Source organism: Hyla sarda, chromosome 2 (genome assembly GCF_029499605.1).
Source record: "Hyla sarda isolate aHylSar1 chromosome 2, aHylSar1.hap1, whole genome shotgun sequence".
Classification (NCBI taxonomy): Eukaryota; Metazoa; Chordata; class Amphibia; order Anura; family Hylidae; genus Hyla; species Hyla sarda.
In genome coordinates this window covers 165167321-165183525 of record NC_079190.1, presented here as the reverse complement: position 1 = coordinate 165183525, position 16205 = coordinate 165167321, and the positions used below count along the sequence as shown (strand labels likewise).

General features: G+C 41.5%; 1 protein-coding gene and 1 long non-coding RNA gene across 6 annotated transcripts in view; both read left to right on the top strand.

Moving 5' to 3' along the window:
- LOC130355506 (uncharacterized) overlaps nt 1-16205 on the top strand; it is a 289775-nt gene that overhangs the window by 250245 nt on the left and 23325 nt on the right. The gene's annotated exons all lie outside the window — the stretch shown is intronic.
- BIVM (basic, immunoglobulin-like variable motif containing) overlaps nt 1-16205 on the top strand; it is a 189061-nt gene that overhangs the window by 149531 nt on the left and 23325 nt on the right. For 2 of the 5 annotated variants that reach the window (XM_056555703.1, XM_056555704.1), the window contains exon 2: nt 13019-13587. In XM_056555703.1, coding sequence (XP_056411678.1) covers nt 13122-13587 — 466 coding nt within the window. In that variant the 5' untranslated portion in view covers nt 13019-13121. Of the gene's footprint in view, nt 1-7345; nt 7366-7726; nt 7903-8656; nt 8725-13018; nt 13588-16205 lie in introns of those variants that run through there. The other 3 variants (XM_056555706.1, XM_056555701.1, XM_056555705.1) reach the window with 3 other exon arrangements.

The following is a 16205-nucleotide window of genomic DNA, read 5'->3' as shown; positions in this document are numbered from 1 at the left end:
GCTCTGCCCACTGACTGAACTCAGCTATCGGGCAGAGCTGCGAGAAAATGCCATTAACCCCTCCCCTGCCGGCTGCTATTGGCTGGACAGCCAATAGCAGCGCTCCTGGGGGGGTGACAAAATCGCCACCTCCACATAGATACAGTAGGTGACTGGGGGTGTATTGTACACCCCTGATCACCTTGTATCTCTGGGTCATCGGGTCACACGTGACCCGTATGACTTGAATCGCACCAGATCGCTGGTGTGAATTCACCAGTGATCTGCGTCGATTGCCTACACGGGGGGGGGGCATCTAAGGACATTTGCACGGGATGCCTGCTGAATGATTTCAGCAGGCAACCCAGTCCGGTCCCCGCCCGGCGTGCAGCTGGGACTGAAATTCCCACGGGTATATGGATACGTCCTGGGTCCTTAAGTACCAGGAAGCCAGGGCGTATCCATACACCCTGGGTCCTTAAGGGGTTAACCCCTTGGGGACGGAGCCCATTTTGAACCTAAGCACGGGAGCATTTTTTGTAAATTTGACCTCTGTCACTTTATGCATTAATAACTCTGGGATGCTTTTACTTATACATTTGATTCTGAGATTGTTTTTTTCGTGACATATTTCTAATTTTATGATAGTGGTAAATTTTCATCGATAATTGCTACATCTCTTCATAAAATATTCCCAAATTTCAGTAAAAATTAGAAATGTTAGCATTTTTCTAACTTTGAAACTCTGCTTGTAAGGAAAATGGACATGCCAAATAAATTATATATTGATTCACATATACAATATATCTACTTTATGTTTGCATCATGTTTTACTTTTTGAAGACATTAGAGGGCTTCGAAGTTCAGCAGCAAGTTTCCAATTTTTCACAAAAAATTCAAAAACAGAATATTTCAGGGACCAGTTCAGTTTTGATGTGAATTTGAGCGTCTTTATGTTAGAAACACCCTTTAATGGACCCCATTATGAAATCTGCACCCCTCAAAGTCTTCAAAATGACATTCAGAAAGTTTGTTAACTCTTTAGGTGTTTCACAGGAATAGCGAGTGAGGGAGAAAATTCTAAATCTCAATTTTTTACACTAACATGTTATTGTAGCCCCATTTTTTTCATTTTTACAAGGGGTAAAAGGTGAAAGTCCCCCAAAATTTGCGACATTGGGATTTTGGAGAGGGAATATTGCTGAAATGGTTTTTGGAGGACAAGTCGCATTTAGGAAACCCCCATGATGCCTGAACAGCAAAAAAAATACCCCCATGGCACACTATTTCGGAAACTACACCCCTCAAGGAGCATAACATGGGGTACAGTGAGCCTTAACACCCCACAGCTGATTGAAAAACTTTAGTTAAAGTGGGATGTGAAAAATAGATTTTTTTCATTAAAATGCTGGTGTTACCACAAATTTTTCATTTTCTCAAGGGGTAATAGAAGCAAAAGCCCTACAAGGGGTAATAGAAGCAAAAGAACAGGTTTCGTCGCACTGTATAGCTAAGGAACTCATCTATTCTATTCTAAAGCCATAGCTACCTATTAGTTGTTTCATTCTTAGAGGTGGCCATATCCTTTTTTTTTTTCTTTTTATATATATTTTTATTTACAAAAGTCACGGTAAAAAGACAAATTACCTAATTACATAAATACATATAAATACATGGTAGCATAACATCACTTACCCCTCCCATCCCTTACCCACCCGCCCAACCAGGCTGGGGAGAGAGAAAGAGAAAAAAAAAATCTAAATGAACCAGTTGATTCCCTAAGAGTTCTATGAATATAAACAAAAAATTTAAATAACAGGTTTATTACCACTATGCAACTAAGGAACTCATCTATTCTATTCGAAAGCCATAGCTACTTATTAATAATATGGACTGTAAGGGTATGCTTACACTGGCCGATTTATTTGCTGGTTTCCCATTGTGTATTTGAAAGGGGGTGGGCTCTTCTCGGCTTTCCGTAGCAGATTTTCCGCTGCGGAATTCCTGCTGCGGAAAATTTGCCACAGACCCTACAGACTTCAATGGGGCTTGTGGCAGATTTTCCGCAGCAGACAATCTGCTGCGGACAGCCGAGAAGAGCCCGCCCCTTTCAAATAAGCAGTGGGAAACCCCCAAATAAATCCGCTTTTGTGAAAGTACCCTTAGACTGTATATTTTTTTTCTTTTTCTCCTTCCTTTCCTTCTCCTCTTTATAAGGAGATTAATATATCTTTACTATTTCCATTTCCTCCAGACCTTCATATGATTTTTTAGCTCTTTCTCCGATCTCTGCGCCACCCAAAATTTTTCTAAATAAAGCAAGTGTTCAAATATAGGGTTTTCTCAGAGAGCCATACTCGTAGAATTATTATTTTTGCGCACATATACAGTTTAACCAGCAGAAATGCTTCAGATGATTTTCTACTTGTTTTTTTTTTTTGAGGGGGAAAACGCCAAGAAAAATGCTGATTCTGCCGCATGGCGTTTTTTCGTCCAAAAAATGCTGCGGCCAGATGTTAGCTGTAAATCAATGAGAAATCGCTAAATTCTTATTCCACTTGGCATTTTTCACTTTGGCACTTTTTTAATCCTTTTGGCTTTTTTTTACTCTTTTTTGCCGTTTTTCATCTCCTTGGCGGTTTTCCAAAATCACAGCATGTTGGGCCACTGGTGATTTTTTTGTCAAAATTGTGGCGTTTTTCTCTCATAGAAGTCTATGGGAGTGAAAAAACTCCAAGAAAAACAATATGTGGGTTTCCAAAAAAGTGATACCTTTTTTAATCAAATTTCGTAGGGTACCATTAAAAAAAAAAAAGATACAGTAGTGAAGGAAAAAATTGTATCTAACGAAATGTATCTTTTTTATAACAAAATTTTTATTAATTTTTAAAATAGGGATCAATTTATGTGTGCGGGCAGAGACGTAAAAATGTAGCCGACAAAATAAAAATGTAGTGTGTGTATGTTTTTCACTTTTTTTCTTTATTTTTTACATTTTTTTAGGTACTACTACTACTCCCAGCATGGAACACACTGTTCCATGATGGGAGTAGTAGTACATGTACTAATTGACAGATCGCTCCTTGCGATCCTCCTGTATAATGTATAGATGCGGCGGCCGCTCTTCTATGGTCCCCTGCACTGCCGTATATATACACCTATTCATATTTCCCACAGAGAGCTGTGATTGGCCAGATGGTTCCAGCCAATCACAACTCTCTGTGGGAAATAGTAATACATAGGAATACTATACTTATACAGGAGGATCACAGTGGGTGTCAGGAGTGACATCCACTGTGATCTTTCCTTAACTGCAGGTACTACTACTCCCAGCATGGAGCACACTCTGCTCCATGCTGGGAGCTGTAGTTCCTGCATTAATAGACAGATCGCCACAGGTGTCAGAAATGACACTCGCTGCGATCTGTCTATTAATGCAGGTACTACAGCTCCCAGCATGAAGCAGCGTGTGCTCCATGTTGGGAGTAGTAGTACTTGCAGGTAAGAACAGATCACAGCAGGTATCACTACTGACAACCGATGCAATCTATTGCAGAGATGGATCGGCTTTCTCCTGCACTCGCATCTCTGCTCTATACTCCGGCCGGCCACTCACTCATTCATATTTCCCTCAGAGAGCTGTGATTGGCTGCAACCATCTGGCCAATCACCACTCTGGGTGGAAAATATGAATGAGTGATGTTCTATTCACATCACTGGTCGGAGTAAAGTGCAGAGATGTGAGCGCTTTATAGAGCCGCTCTGCATCTCTGCTATATTATGGACAATCGCATCGGGTGTCACAACTGACACCCGAGGCGATATGTCTATTAGTACAGGTACTACTACTCCAATCATGGAACAGTCTCTTCCATGCTGGGATTAGTAGTACTACCTAAAAAAAATAAAAAAAATTGAGAAAAAAGTGAAACACACACACACTTTATTAAAAGTGAATTAACATTTTGTTATAAAATATATATATTTAGTTAAAGAAAAATTTTTCCATCACTACTGCATCCTTTTTTTTTTTGGCACCCAATAAATTTTGGGTACCCAAAAAAAAACTGCCAAGGTGCAATTTCCATACAAATGAAAACACGCCAGAAAAAAACACCAGACGCACGAAATTGCACTGCCGTTATTTCAGGAGTTTTTTCTTGCGTTTTTTTCAAACCAATAAACGCAGGACAAAAAAAACAAGTAGAAATTAAGCTTAAGGATTCCATAAATTTGAACAACTGATTTCTTACCCCTAGGTAACTGTAGGATCTCATCTAGCTAATTATATTTGATTACCACTAACTACCTATTAGTTATAAAATTTAGTTACAAAATTTATGCTGCTTCTCAAGATTGAATTTACTCATAAACTCCTGGATATCTAAAAGCTCCCCATTTGTGTAAAAATGTTGAACTAACCTAGCCCCCCTCAATTCCCAAAACTGATCTTGCCCAGTGTTCAAAAATGTTATCAAATTTAAGTTTTTCCAAAGTGTCGTGACATGTAGGCTGTTACGCCCCCTCCCATAGACTTGCATTGAGGGGGTGGGGTGTGATGTCATGAGGGGGCAGGGCTATGACGTCACGAGCTCCCGGCTCCAGCTTTCGGAACAGTTTGCTCCAAATGATGAGGAGCGGAGTACCCCTTTAACTATCTGGAGGGGGGAATCCACAAATTTACATGTAGACTTCAATGGGAAAAAAAGGATTTTCCCCAATTAATATCAAGTCCTGATAGCTCTCCAAAACCTGTTATTAACTGCATTAATTTGGGGATGGCATGGGTGGGGTCTTTCACAAATAAACGAAGGTCATCGGCGTACAAAGCTATTTTATCTGATTTAGCTCTAATTCCGAATCCATCTATATTTTGGCTAGCTCGTATCAAATTTGCTAGAGGTTCTATGTACAGGGCAAAAAGTGCCAGCGAGTTAAACAGTTTTGTAATTTACTTCTATTCAACACCTTAAGGACGCCGGGTGTATCCATACACCCCCGTTTTAAAGTCCTTAAGGACTGAGGGCATGTGGGTACGCCCGTGGGAATTTCGGTCCCCGCCGGCTAGCCGTTTGGGGACTGGATCGGGATCCCTGCTGAAATCATTCAGCAGGTATCCCGGCACATCGCCCATGGGGGTCCTGAGACCTCCCCCATGTTGGCGATCGCCGTAAATCGATTTGCGGCAATTCCAGGTCAATCGGGTCTCTGGTGACCCGGTGGCCCAGAAAGTAAGGGGGATCGGGGGTGTCCAAGACACCCCCCGGTCTCCCTGAAGGGATAGGAGTTAGGTGGCAGGGGTCCCCTCCTATCCCTGCTATTGGTGGGTCAGAAGCGACCGACCAATAGCAGATCGGGGGCGGGGGGGTTAAAGTTTGGTTCCCCCGTTCTGCCCACCCACAGTAGTCCGGGCAGAACAGGGGAACCGACGGTGATCAGCGCCGGAGGTCCACTTACCATCGGCAGAGGCAACGATCGGCAGTGGTGATCGGCGGGCGGCGATGACATGCGGCTGGCTCCTTGGTACAGTGTGCTGCAGAGTACGGAAGTGAAGTTACCTAGCAACATCTGGAGGGCTATAGTTTGGAGACCACTATACAGTGGTCTCTAAACTGTAGCCCTCCAGATGTTGCAAAACTACAACTCCCAGCATGCCCAGACTGCTGTTTGGGCATTCTGGGATTTGAAGTTTGGCAACAGCTGGGGGGTACAGTTTGGAGATCACTGTGTAGTGATCTCTAAACTGTGGCCCTCTAGATCTTGCAAACCTACAACTCCCAGCATGCCCACACAGCAGTTTGCTGTCGGGGCATGCTGGGATTTGTAGTTTTGCAACATCTGGAGAGCCACAGTTTGGAGATCACTGTGCAGTGGTTTCTAAACCGTGGCCCTCTAAATCTTGCAAAACTACAACTCCCAGCATGCACGAATAGCAAACGGCTGTCTCGCCATGCTAGGAGTTGTAGTTGCGTACCTCCAGCTGTTGTATAACTACATCTCCCAGCATGCTCTTCAGTGATCAGTACATGCTGGGAGTTGTAGTTTTGCAACAGCTGGAGGCACACTGGTTGAAAAATACTGAGTTAGGTAACAGAACCTAACTGAAGGTTTTCCAACCAGTGTGCCTCCAGCTGTTGCAAAAGTACAACTCCCAGCATGCACGGTCTGTCAGTGCATGCTGGGAGTTGTAGTTTTGCAACAGCTGGAGGTCTCCCCCCCCCATGTGAATGTACAGGGTACATTCACACGGCAGGTTTACAGGAGTTTCCTACTTCAAGTTTGAGCTGTGGCAACTTTTCCGCCACAGCTTAAACTCCTAGCGGGAAACTCAACGTAAACCCCCGCCAGTGTGAATGTACCCTAAAAACACTACACTACACTAACACATAATAAAGGGTAAAACACTACATATACACCCCCTTACACTGTCCCCCCAATAAAAATGAAAACGTATCGTACTGCAGTGTTTTTTTCCAAAATGGAGCCTCCTGCTGTTGCTAAACAACAACTCCCAGCACTCCCAGTAAGTTATTTTCTTTTTGAATATCCTTTCTCTCTGACCACAGTTCTCTCTGCTGACACCCCTGTCCTTTTTGGGAACTGTCCGGAGCAGGATAGGTTTGCTATGGGGATTTGTTCCTACTCTGGACAGTAGAAAAAAGAAAAGAACTTCCTCAGGACATACAGCAGCTCATAAGTACTGAAAGGGTTAATATTTTTAAATAGAAATGATTTACAAATCTGTTTAACTTTCTGGCACCAATTGATTATTAAAAAAAAATAATAATAATGGATTTTCCAAAGGAAATAAAAAACAAACTATAGCCAGCTAGGTGTAAAAATAAATAAACAACTGTATTTACTGTTTAGCCTGATGATAGCTCTCACTGCTTTACTCTTGACATTTTTACATATGCTTGAGGGTGGTATAAAAATAAGGAAAAATTAATAATACTCACCTGCCCTGAACCCCTGCAGCTGCCACTCCAGCACTCCCTGTCCCTGCTTGTTACTGCTACATCCTGGTAACACGTCACCCTCACTAAAATGCCTTCTCAGCCAATCATTAATTGAGACTCCATTGCAGCCAATGATAGGGTAAGCAGAGCAGTTCTTCTGGGGACAATAGGGAAGATTTATCAAAACCTGTGCAAAGGAAAAGTTGCCCAGTGTCCCATAGCAACCAATCGGATGGCTTCTTTCATTTTGCTGAGGCCTTGTTAAAAATAAAAGAAGCAAGCTTATTGGTTGCTATGGGCAACTGGGCAACTTTTCCTCTGGACAACTTTTGATAAATCTCCCTCAATATGTCATCAAAAAACAGGAAAAAGTGGTAACAAGTGGAGAGCGGAAGTTTTGTCACGGCAGCTGTGGGGGCTCAGGCAGGTGAGTATTACTACTTTCTTATTTTGAAAGTACCCCAGGCATGCACAAAAAGTGTGCCTCTGGACAACCTCTCTATTTTGATCAGAGATGACATGTACATGAAGTTTACATGGTCTCCCAGTGGGCTTCCTCTCACACAAAAGCTGCTAGGTTAATAGGTTTCCTGTGAAAATGAATCCTCCTTAATGATATTCTACAGCAATCACTTTCATTAGCAAATCGTACATTAGCCTGGAACAATCTGTAGCCGGTTAGATGGTAATGACTGCGATAACTACAGTCATTAGCTAATCGGATCTAATTACAATGTGAATGAACACAGGATTGAAAGAGTTAACAGATGAGGTCTTCCCTACGGTAGGTGGCGATGATTTTCTGTAGACTAGCCCAGGATTTGTTATTGCTGTTGGGGTGGGGAGTGCTGGAATAAGAGAACAGGGGATGAGAGGTGCTGGCTGGTGTGTTCTGCAATCCCATCCGACATCACTCAAGACTCCTACTGAGCTCCTACCTGACACTGCAGGATATATGGGGAAGGTAAGATGTGTTATTTAGCTGGAATGAATGTATTTCTTAACAGGACAGGGTTAACCATGTAGCATTACACAGTTGGTCAGATTCAATGCCTGAAGTGGACCTGTCACCAGGCTGCAGTGCTGCTGCATGATCCCCTCTACAGACAATGGTGGCTGGATCAGCCATCTGCTCAGGCTTTGTTGTGGTTACGTTGTCTTGGTGCTGCTGCCGCAGGCCGAGACCTTTATCCATGTTCAGATTTTTTTTCTTCAGTATTCGTATCGTGATTCTGATGGATCTCTTTGCTTCTGCCACATTGTCAATCTAACTATTAGTATTATAAAAAATCTATTTGTTGTGTTTTTACAAGACGACTACATATAATAAAACTAGAGCAGTAAAATATATATGTAACGCATGTAAAAATATCAGTTTTTAATCCCATGTGTATTTCTAGACTATTGTACTGTAACTGTATTGAAACAGACCATACATAATCATTTGTTTATAAATATACCATAAACATTTTATTATTGCTAGATACACCAATCAGCCACAACATTAAAACCAATGACAGGTGAACTGAATAACATTGATTTTATATCATATTAGACCGTAATTGAACAGTTAGTTCTTGAAGTTAAAGTGGGAGTTTTATCAAAACCTGCCCAGAGGAAAAGTTGCCCAGTCGCCCATAGCAACCAATCAGATCGCTTCTTTCATTTTCAACAAGGCCTCTGCAAAATGAAAGAAGCGATCTGATTGGTTGCTATGGGCAACTAGGCAAATTTTCCTTTGCACAGGTTTTGATAAATCTCACCCAAAGTGTTGAAAGAAAAAAGTGTAAGTATCTTTGACAAGGGCCAAATTATAATGGCTTCATGACTGGGCCAAAGCATCTCTAAAACAGTAGGTCTTGGGGTGTTTCTAGTATGCAGTAGTTAGTACCTACCAAATGTAAGGCTAGGTTCAGACTACGGAATTTCCGCCTGCAATTCCTCTTTGAAATTGCAGGCGGAAATTCCGCTTGCTAAAATGTGTAGTGTAGTGAATGGGGAAATCCGCACGGAACATATTGCAGTCTATTGCAGACTGTAGTGTCTGCGCGGTCCTAGGGCCGACTGATTCAGTCAGCGTTGGCCGCACTCGGAATCTCCGGGGGGAAATTTTCTGCCCGGAGATTCCTTAGTTTGAACTTAGCCTAATCCAAAAAAGGACAATTAGTTGACTGGCAACAGGGTCACTGGCCTAACGTCAATGAAACGCATGGGGAACAAAGACTAGCCCACCAAGTCTGATCATGCAATAGAGCTAGAGTAGCACAAATTACTAAAAAAAAGTAAATGCTGGACACTTTTAATAGAGGATGTGTAGAGTCCAAACCTCCATGGTCAGAGCTGTTGTGGCGGCACAAAGGAGACCTATATAATGTTAGGGCCTTTTTAGATGACCTAGTCCCTAAATAGACGCTTAACTCATAGAGCCTTTACTATTGTGCAGGAGGGCTGCAAGAACGGTCACTGGATCATTTATGCGGCCCTTTCGCAGCTGAACATCTTCTTTTACACAGGGTAATGTGCAGCCAAAGAACTAGTGTTCTTGTGTAGGCAGGCTGGTTTACAGTGAGTTTCCCACTGCGAGTGGTTGATTTTCCGCAGCAGAGAATCTGCAGCAGACCCCATTCATGGGAATGTAATCAGCTGGGGATTTTGCACTGCAAAGATTCTGCTATTGAAATTTTGCTGTTGAATACCTGCTGCTGCTCACACCTGCAGTGGGAATCTCGCTAAACATCCATCCATGTGAACTTACCCTTAACCCAAGGCTGGGTTCACACACCAGAATTTTCTCACTGAATTTCCTCTACTTCTCCATGCAAACACCACAGCACACATATAATTTGAGGCAGATCCAAGCAGAATTTCCATGTGCACATTCTGCAGAAAGCCTTATGGAATGAGAGCCCCATTGATGTCAATGGAAGTTCCTGAAGAGGCTCAAAATCCCTGAAGATGTGGCTTGTGCCACAAAACATGTAGGGGAGGCATAGGGTTAATGATATTATAATAGCAGTGGTCCACAAATTGCAGCATTCTGCAGTCACTGTTTTTTTCTTTTCATGTTTTCTTGTTGACTCCCAATGAGTGCAAAATGTAAATAACAGTGGACAGGAATCTGGAATTTTAATCACACATTTTCCCTGAGACAAAATTTTAAAGTAATAATAATAAAAGTAAAGTTTTACATGTATTAGTTGAATAGGAAGTTGCTTAATAAGGTTTTTTTCATCCTGTGGGTATATCCTCTCGATACTCGCGGTTCTGGTGTTTTTGCTTTTCTATAAAGGAAGCTCCAACAACATTTTGTAAACTTTTTTTTTTTTTTATAAATATTGCAAATGTTTTTCTCTAAAACCACCTGTTCTCATGGCTGTGTAGTTTGCTAATATAATGTACACATGATGTGTTCCAGGTTGAATACACCCCACAAATGAGAACTATTGGGTTTCTGCTGCCTTTTGACCATTTTGGATCATGATAGAACCATCTTATAATTCATATATCCAGAAGCCAGATTTAGGTGTGAACAGTATCTTACCTATAGATTGGAGTGCCCAGTCCTGGTCAGATGCTGTATTGTTATGAGGCAGTTTCCGAGAGGCATCCGAGAGGATTTTGCTTCACGATAGGGTCACACATACATCATCTGCTGCATATTTTGCTGTATATTTTCTGCAGCTGATTTTGCTACCCATTGAAGTCAATGGGTAGCAAAATCTGCAGCAATAATATGCAGCATAATATACAGTAGATCCTGTACATCTGTGAACATACCATAAAGGAGAAGCTTTCAATTGTAACACATATTCCCATTGAAATCAGAGGGTTAGGCCAAGAATGGTTGGGATCTACCTGTCGGCATCTCTGCTGATAATATGCTTGAAGGTGTTGTGGTGCTTGGGCAAGTGATGCAGCCTCTTCCTTGTTAACATGTGTTCCTGTTTGTTTACATTGTTCCTGTACACCCGATCGCTGTGGCCCTTTCTAACAGTAGATCCATGGTCAAACCCTTACTGATCTAGCTTATCCTGGATAACCCTTTAGGGCACGTTCTCACGCTCGTAACTAGCAGCGGGTTTTCTGCTGTGGGAAATCCACTGTGAGTTACGCTTCCATTCTCTGGTATGAGTCCACAAACAGTCTGCAAAAGTGGGGGATTTTCAGATTGCCAGCGGGTCGTCGAAATGAATAGTACCGCAATTTGCAGCAGATTTCCGCATCACTGGATTCAGTAGGTTGTGACAAACTGCCAGATACTGGGGATTGAATAATAAATTCCAGTCATAATAAACCATTAGAGAACACAACACCCTTTGTATACTAAATAAAAGAGATTATATGAAATGTAATGATCAAGTCAGGACTTGAAGAGACCAAACATGTTTTTTTTATTGCATACAATAAATTGGCCAAGCGAGAAACAACAACTTGTGGAGTAACCTTCTACTGACAGACCAGTAAGTAAAGACAGTCAATGAGTCCCAAAATGGATGTAGGTACCTTGGCTTAGACCTCTCATAGAAAAATCTATAGGTTTACCTACACAGGAGATGTAGAATATGAATTCAGTTATGTTACTTTGTATTTGCCACATAACCTTATTAGCTATAGGCCACTGCTGAGGTTTTCACCCTTTAACCTTTATCTCTTAAAGGGAATCTGACAGGTTGTTCACCCGCACTAAACCCAATACACTGGGTTATAGTACGGGTAAACAGAAGTAAAATTAGGTATAATTAACTTAAATTAGTTCTGCCGTTTTTAAAGGAAAATTGTCACCATTGTCGCCTGCACTAACCTGTTGGTACCGACAGATAGTTCAGGTGACACTGATGACAACGGTACCCACCTTGTCCCGTTCCATGCAGTCGTTCTTAGGTAATCTTCTCCGATATCTTCAGCTCCGGGCCCAGCTATGAGTATGTGCTGAGCATAGTGACACTGCTGTTCTCTAGCAGCAGGACCCAGCAGAGAACAGCAGCGGGGACGTCACTAAGCTCCACCCATGCTCCAAGCCGGGCCTGAAGCTGAAGATACCGGAAAAGATTACCGAAGAATGACTGCACGGAACGGGACAAGGTAAGTACCGTTGTCTTCAATGTAAACCTGCACTACCTGTCGGTACCAACAGGTTAGTGCAGGTGACATTGGTGACAGATTTCCTTTAAGATATGGCAGACATTGCCAGAATGCTAACTCTTTTAACTGCACAAATGTTCGGCCTCCGTCCGTATGCCATCTTAGGTATAGTCATAGGGGGAGATTTATCAAATCCTGTGTAGAGGAAGGGAGGTGCAGTTGCCTATAGCAACCAATCAGCTTGCTTCTTTTATTTTTCACAGGCCTCTTTAAAATGAAAGAAGCCATCTGATTGGTTGCTATGGGCAACTGCACCATTATTTCTCTGCCCAGATTTTAATAAGTCTCCCCATAATTCTTCACTCTCATGTCACTAGTTGTTAGTGGGGGTGATCCTGAGTAAAACAATGTATTTTTTATCCCAATCCTTCCAGACGTTCCTGAGAGACAGCACAATCTTGCAATATACAAATAAACTCTTAACTGCACTGGAGGCGGGTCTGTAGACTATCTGCACCTCTGACGCAGTCCCTTGGGTTCCGTTCACACGGTCCTGCTTTTGAAGAAGAAGGAGAGGAATATTGATGAGCGGGGCAGCACGAAGGGGACCCAGGGGATGGAGGTGCAGATAGTCTTCAGACCCTCCTCCAGTGTAGTTAAGAGTTTATTTGTATATTACAAGTATGTGCTGAATCTCGGGTATGGCTGAACGGATTCTGGTAAGGAATACATTGCTTTACTCACGACCACGGACATTAACCACCTGTATATTCAGGTTAGTAGGGTTATCCATCTGTCAATTTCTCTTTTAAAACCAGAAAACCCCTCAAATATAAACAAATTTTCATTTGTTTGACAGTTTTATATTGTTTGTAATATCAGTTAAATGTATTTATTTAGGTCAGTGGTTCAGAATAATTTCATAAAAACTAATATTAGATAATATTTGGTAGATTATTTTTTTGCAAGTCTTGAACAAATATTATTATGTCTTACAGGCATTGTATTCAGTATGAAGCTTGTCAAGTGAAAAAATACTCCCTGAAGGAATATCTATTGATCTCAAGCCTTTGCTAAACCTCCATCTTGCCTCTTCATTCAATGCCTAACGTAGAGGCAGACAGAGAAGCTAATGGTACCTCAAGCAACCAGCTCAAGTCCAAAGGGAAGTCTCCAGGAGATCATTTACAAGAACATGTAAAGTCTTTCAATGTGGGTGACTCGGCAAACCTAGGTGCTGGCGGAGAAAGAAATTATCCTTGGGGATGTCCAGTGACTCACACAAGGGAAACGTTCTATACTGTCTGTTCAGACTATGCATTCTTAAACCAAGCAACATCTCTGTGCAAGACTCCCAGCTCGGGGAGCAGTTCAAGCTCTCAGGATAAACCTGCCGTGAACAATACCTTGAATTACATTGATCTCCAAGCTAGTGGGTCTGAGAGGATTTATAATGAAGACACAAATTTGGATTCATTGTCCAGTGATTTTGGGACTCTTCCTCTTGCCTGGGAAATTGACACATCCGAGTTTAACACAATGACTACAAAGATAAAGACCAAACCAGGTGAAATGTGCTAAAATTCAGTATGTTAATGGTGATGAATAGTTATGATGATTAAAATATTGGCCCTTATTTATCAATCAGCCTGAAACCATCATTGTCTGGGTTTTCCCATAGCAACCAATCACAGCTCCACTTTCACTTTGCAAGAGCTTGTTAAGATATGAAATCTAGGCTGTGATTGGTTGTTATGGGAAAAGCCAGACAATTAGGGTTTTAGGTTGATTGCTAAATCAGAGCCATAATAGTGTGTGACATATTGAAGGAGATTTAGCAAAACCTTGTGAAGAGGAAAAGTTGACCAGTTGCCCATAGCAACCAATCAGATTGCTTCTTTCATTTTGCAGAGGCCTTGTGAAAAATGAAAGAAGTGATCTGATTGGTTGCTATGGGCAACTGGGCAGCTCTTCCTCTGCACAGGTTTTGATAAATCTCCCCCATTGTGCGTTACACTGCATGTATCATTGTGGTGATCAATGTACCTCTGAGTTCATATAGTGACACTACTTTGGTAGCTAGGATTCTACTTGATTCACATTTTTTTTTCCAAAAACGCCCCAAAAAACACCCGATCTTCCCCACAGCATCTTTTTTTTGTGTGTGTGTGAAAAAACACTGCAGCCAGATGTGAGCCGCAAGTCAGCAAGTCATAGGAAATTTCAAAACACAATAATTACTTGGCGTTTTTCTCTTAGACGTTTTTTGTTGTAACCATGGAGTTTTTTTCACTGAAATCTTGGCTTTTTTCTCCAATAGAAGCCAATAGGAGCGAGAAAAAAACGCCCTTAAAAATGCAATGTGGGGTTTTGCTTTTTTATTTTCTGTGTTTTTTTTTTTTAAATCTTATTTTTACTAAAGAGTTAAAAAGGGTGGACACAGAAATAGTAAAAACTGCCAAAAGAGAAAAAACTTCCACACAAAGGAAAAGAAATGCCATTAAAAAAAAAACGCAAAAAATGTAGGCATATACAATGGCAGTTTTTCTGGCGTTCTCCTTTTACCAATACTACCACATATCTGTAGAATGTTTGGATAGTCTGGCTTTAAATAAAATTACTCCAAACTCTAAGGTTATGTTCACACGATGGAAGATTTTGCAGCAACATAGTCTCATTGATTTTGACTGGATTCTGCTGCGCTGTTTACATGGCAGAATTTCTGTGCCGGAAACATCTAGCACGAAAATTCAAATGCCGGTGTCTGCAAAAACAATAGACCTGTCTATTCTGTCTGAGGACTCCACACGGAAATGCATTGCCATCTATGAGACGGCGCATTTCTGAGCGTTCCTAGCACCGGCATGTTCTGACGGCGCCCCCGCTGTCAGGGGAGTGTCCACAACAAGAATTTTCCCCGTGTGAACATAGCCTAAAAGTTAAAAGGCAGATCAAAGTTTAGGAATAACCCTATCATAACAGACTATTACAGCCATAACCAGAAGGGGGTTCAAGACACAGAAAACGGTGCAAATCTTTTTATTATAGTTTTATTCGGTGTCAGTTCTACTCCTTGTTTTGGCTAAAAATACTGAGCAAAATACTGTTTGTGAACCCAGCCTTAAAGGGGTATTCCAGGAAAAAACTTTTTTTTATGTATCAACTGGCTCCAGAAAGTTAAACAGATTTGTAAATTACTTCTATTAAAAAATCTTAATCCTTTCAGTACTTATGAGCTTCTGAAGTTAAGGTTGTTCTTTTCTATCTAAGTGCTCTCTGATGACACGTGTCTCGGGAACCGCCCAGTTTAGAAGCAAATTCCCATAGCAAACCTTTTCTAAACTGGGCAGTTCCCGAGACACGTGTCATCAGAGAGCACTTAGACAGAAAAGAACAACCTAAACTTCAGAAGCTCATAAGTACTGAAAGGATTAAGATTTTTTAATAGAAGTAATTTACAAATCTGTTTAACTTTCTGGAGCCAGTTGATATATAAAAAAAAGTTTTTTCCTGTAAACCCCTTTAAAGCTATAGTTGACAAATTACCAATGCCAACCCACATGCCAGCGTTCATTGGGGAACTTCTCTTGTGGTTCAATTCAAACAAGTGTCCGATATAAATTGTTTGATACACAGAGGCCAATAATGTCCAAGGACCTTGTGACTGCATAAGGCCATGTTCTCATGGCAAATTGTCTGTGCGGAATTCTGCATGAATGTTCTGCACGGACATTCTGCAGCAGCAGAGTCCCATTGATTTTAATGGGATTCTGCTGCTCTGTTCACATGGCTGGATTTCCACATCAGAAACTTATGTTGTGGAAATCCTGATTCCTGCGTCCACAAAAACATTAAACATGTTAAATATTTTTGTGGATTTTGCAAGGAAATGCATTGCCGTCTACGAGATGGCACATTTCCTCTCCTAGCCGGTGCTCTGCTGTCTGTAGAATGTCCGCACAGAAATATTCCGTGCGGACATTCCACATGCCAGAATTTCTCCATGGAATTCCACATGAAAATTCTGCAAGAATTTATAGCCGATACACTTCAATTGGATTCCGCTGTTCCATTCACATAGCAGAATTTCCGCCGCAGGAATTCCATTGAAGTGAATGGGAATTTTCATGCAGACATCTGTGCAGAAATTTTGCCATGTGAACATAGTCTTAGAAAGCCATTAGA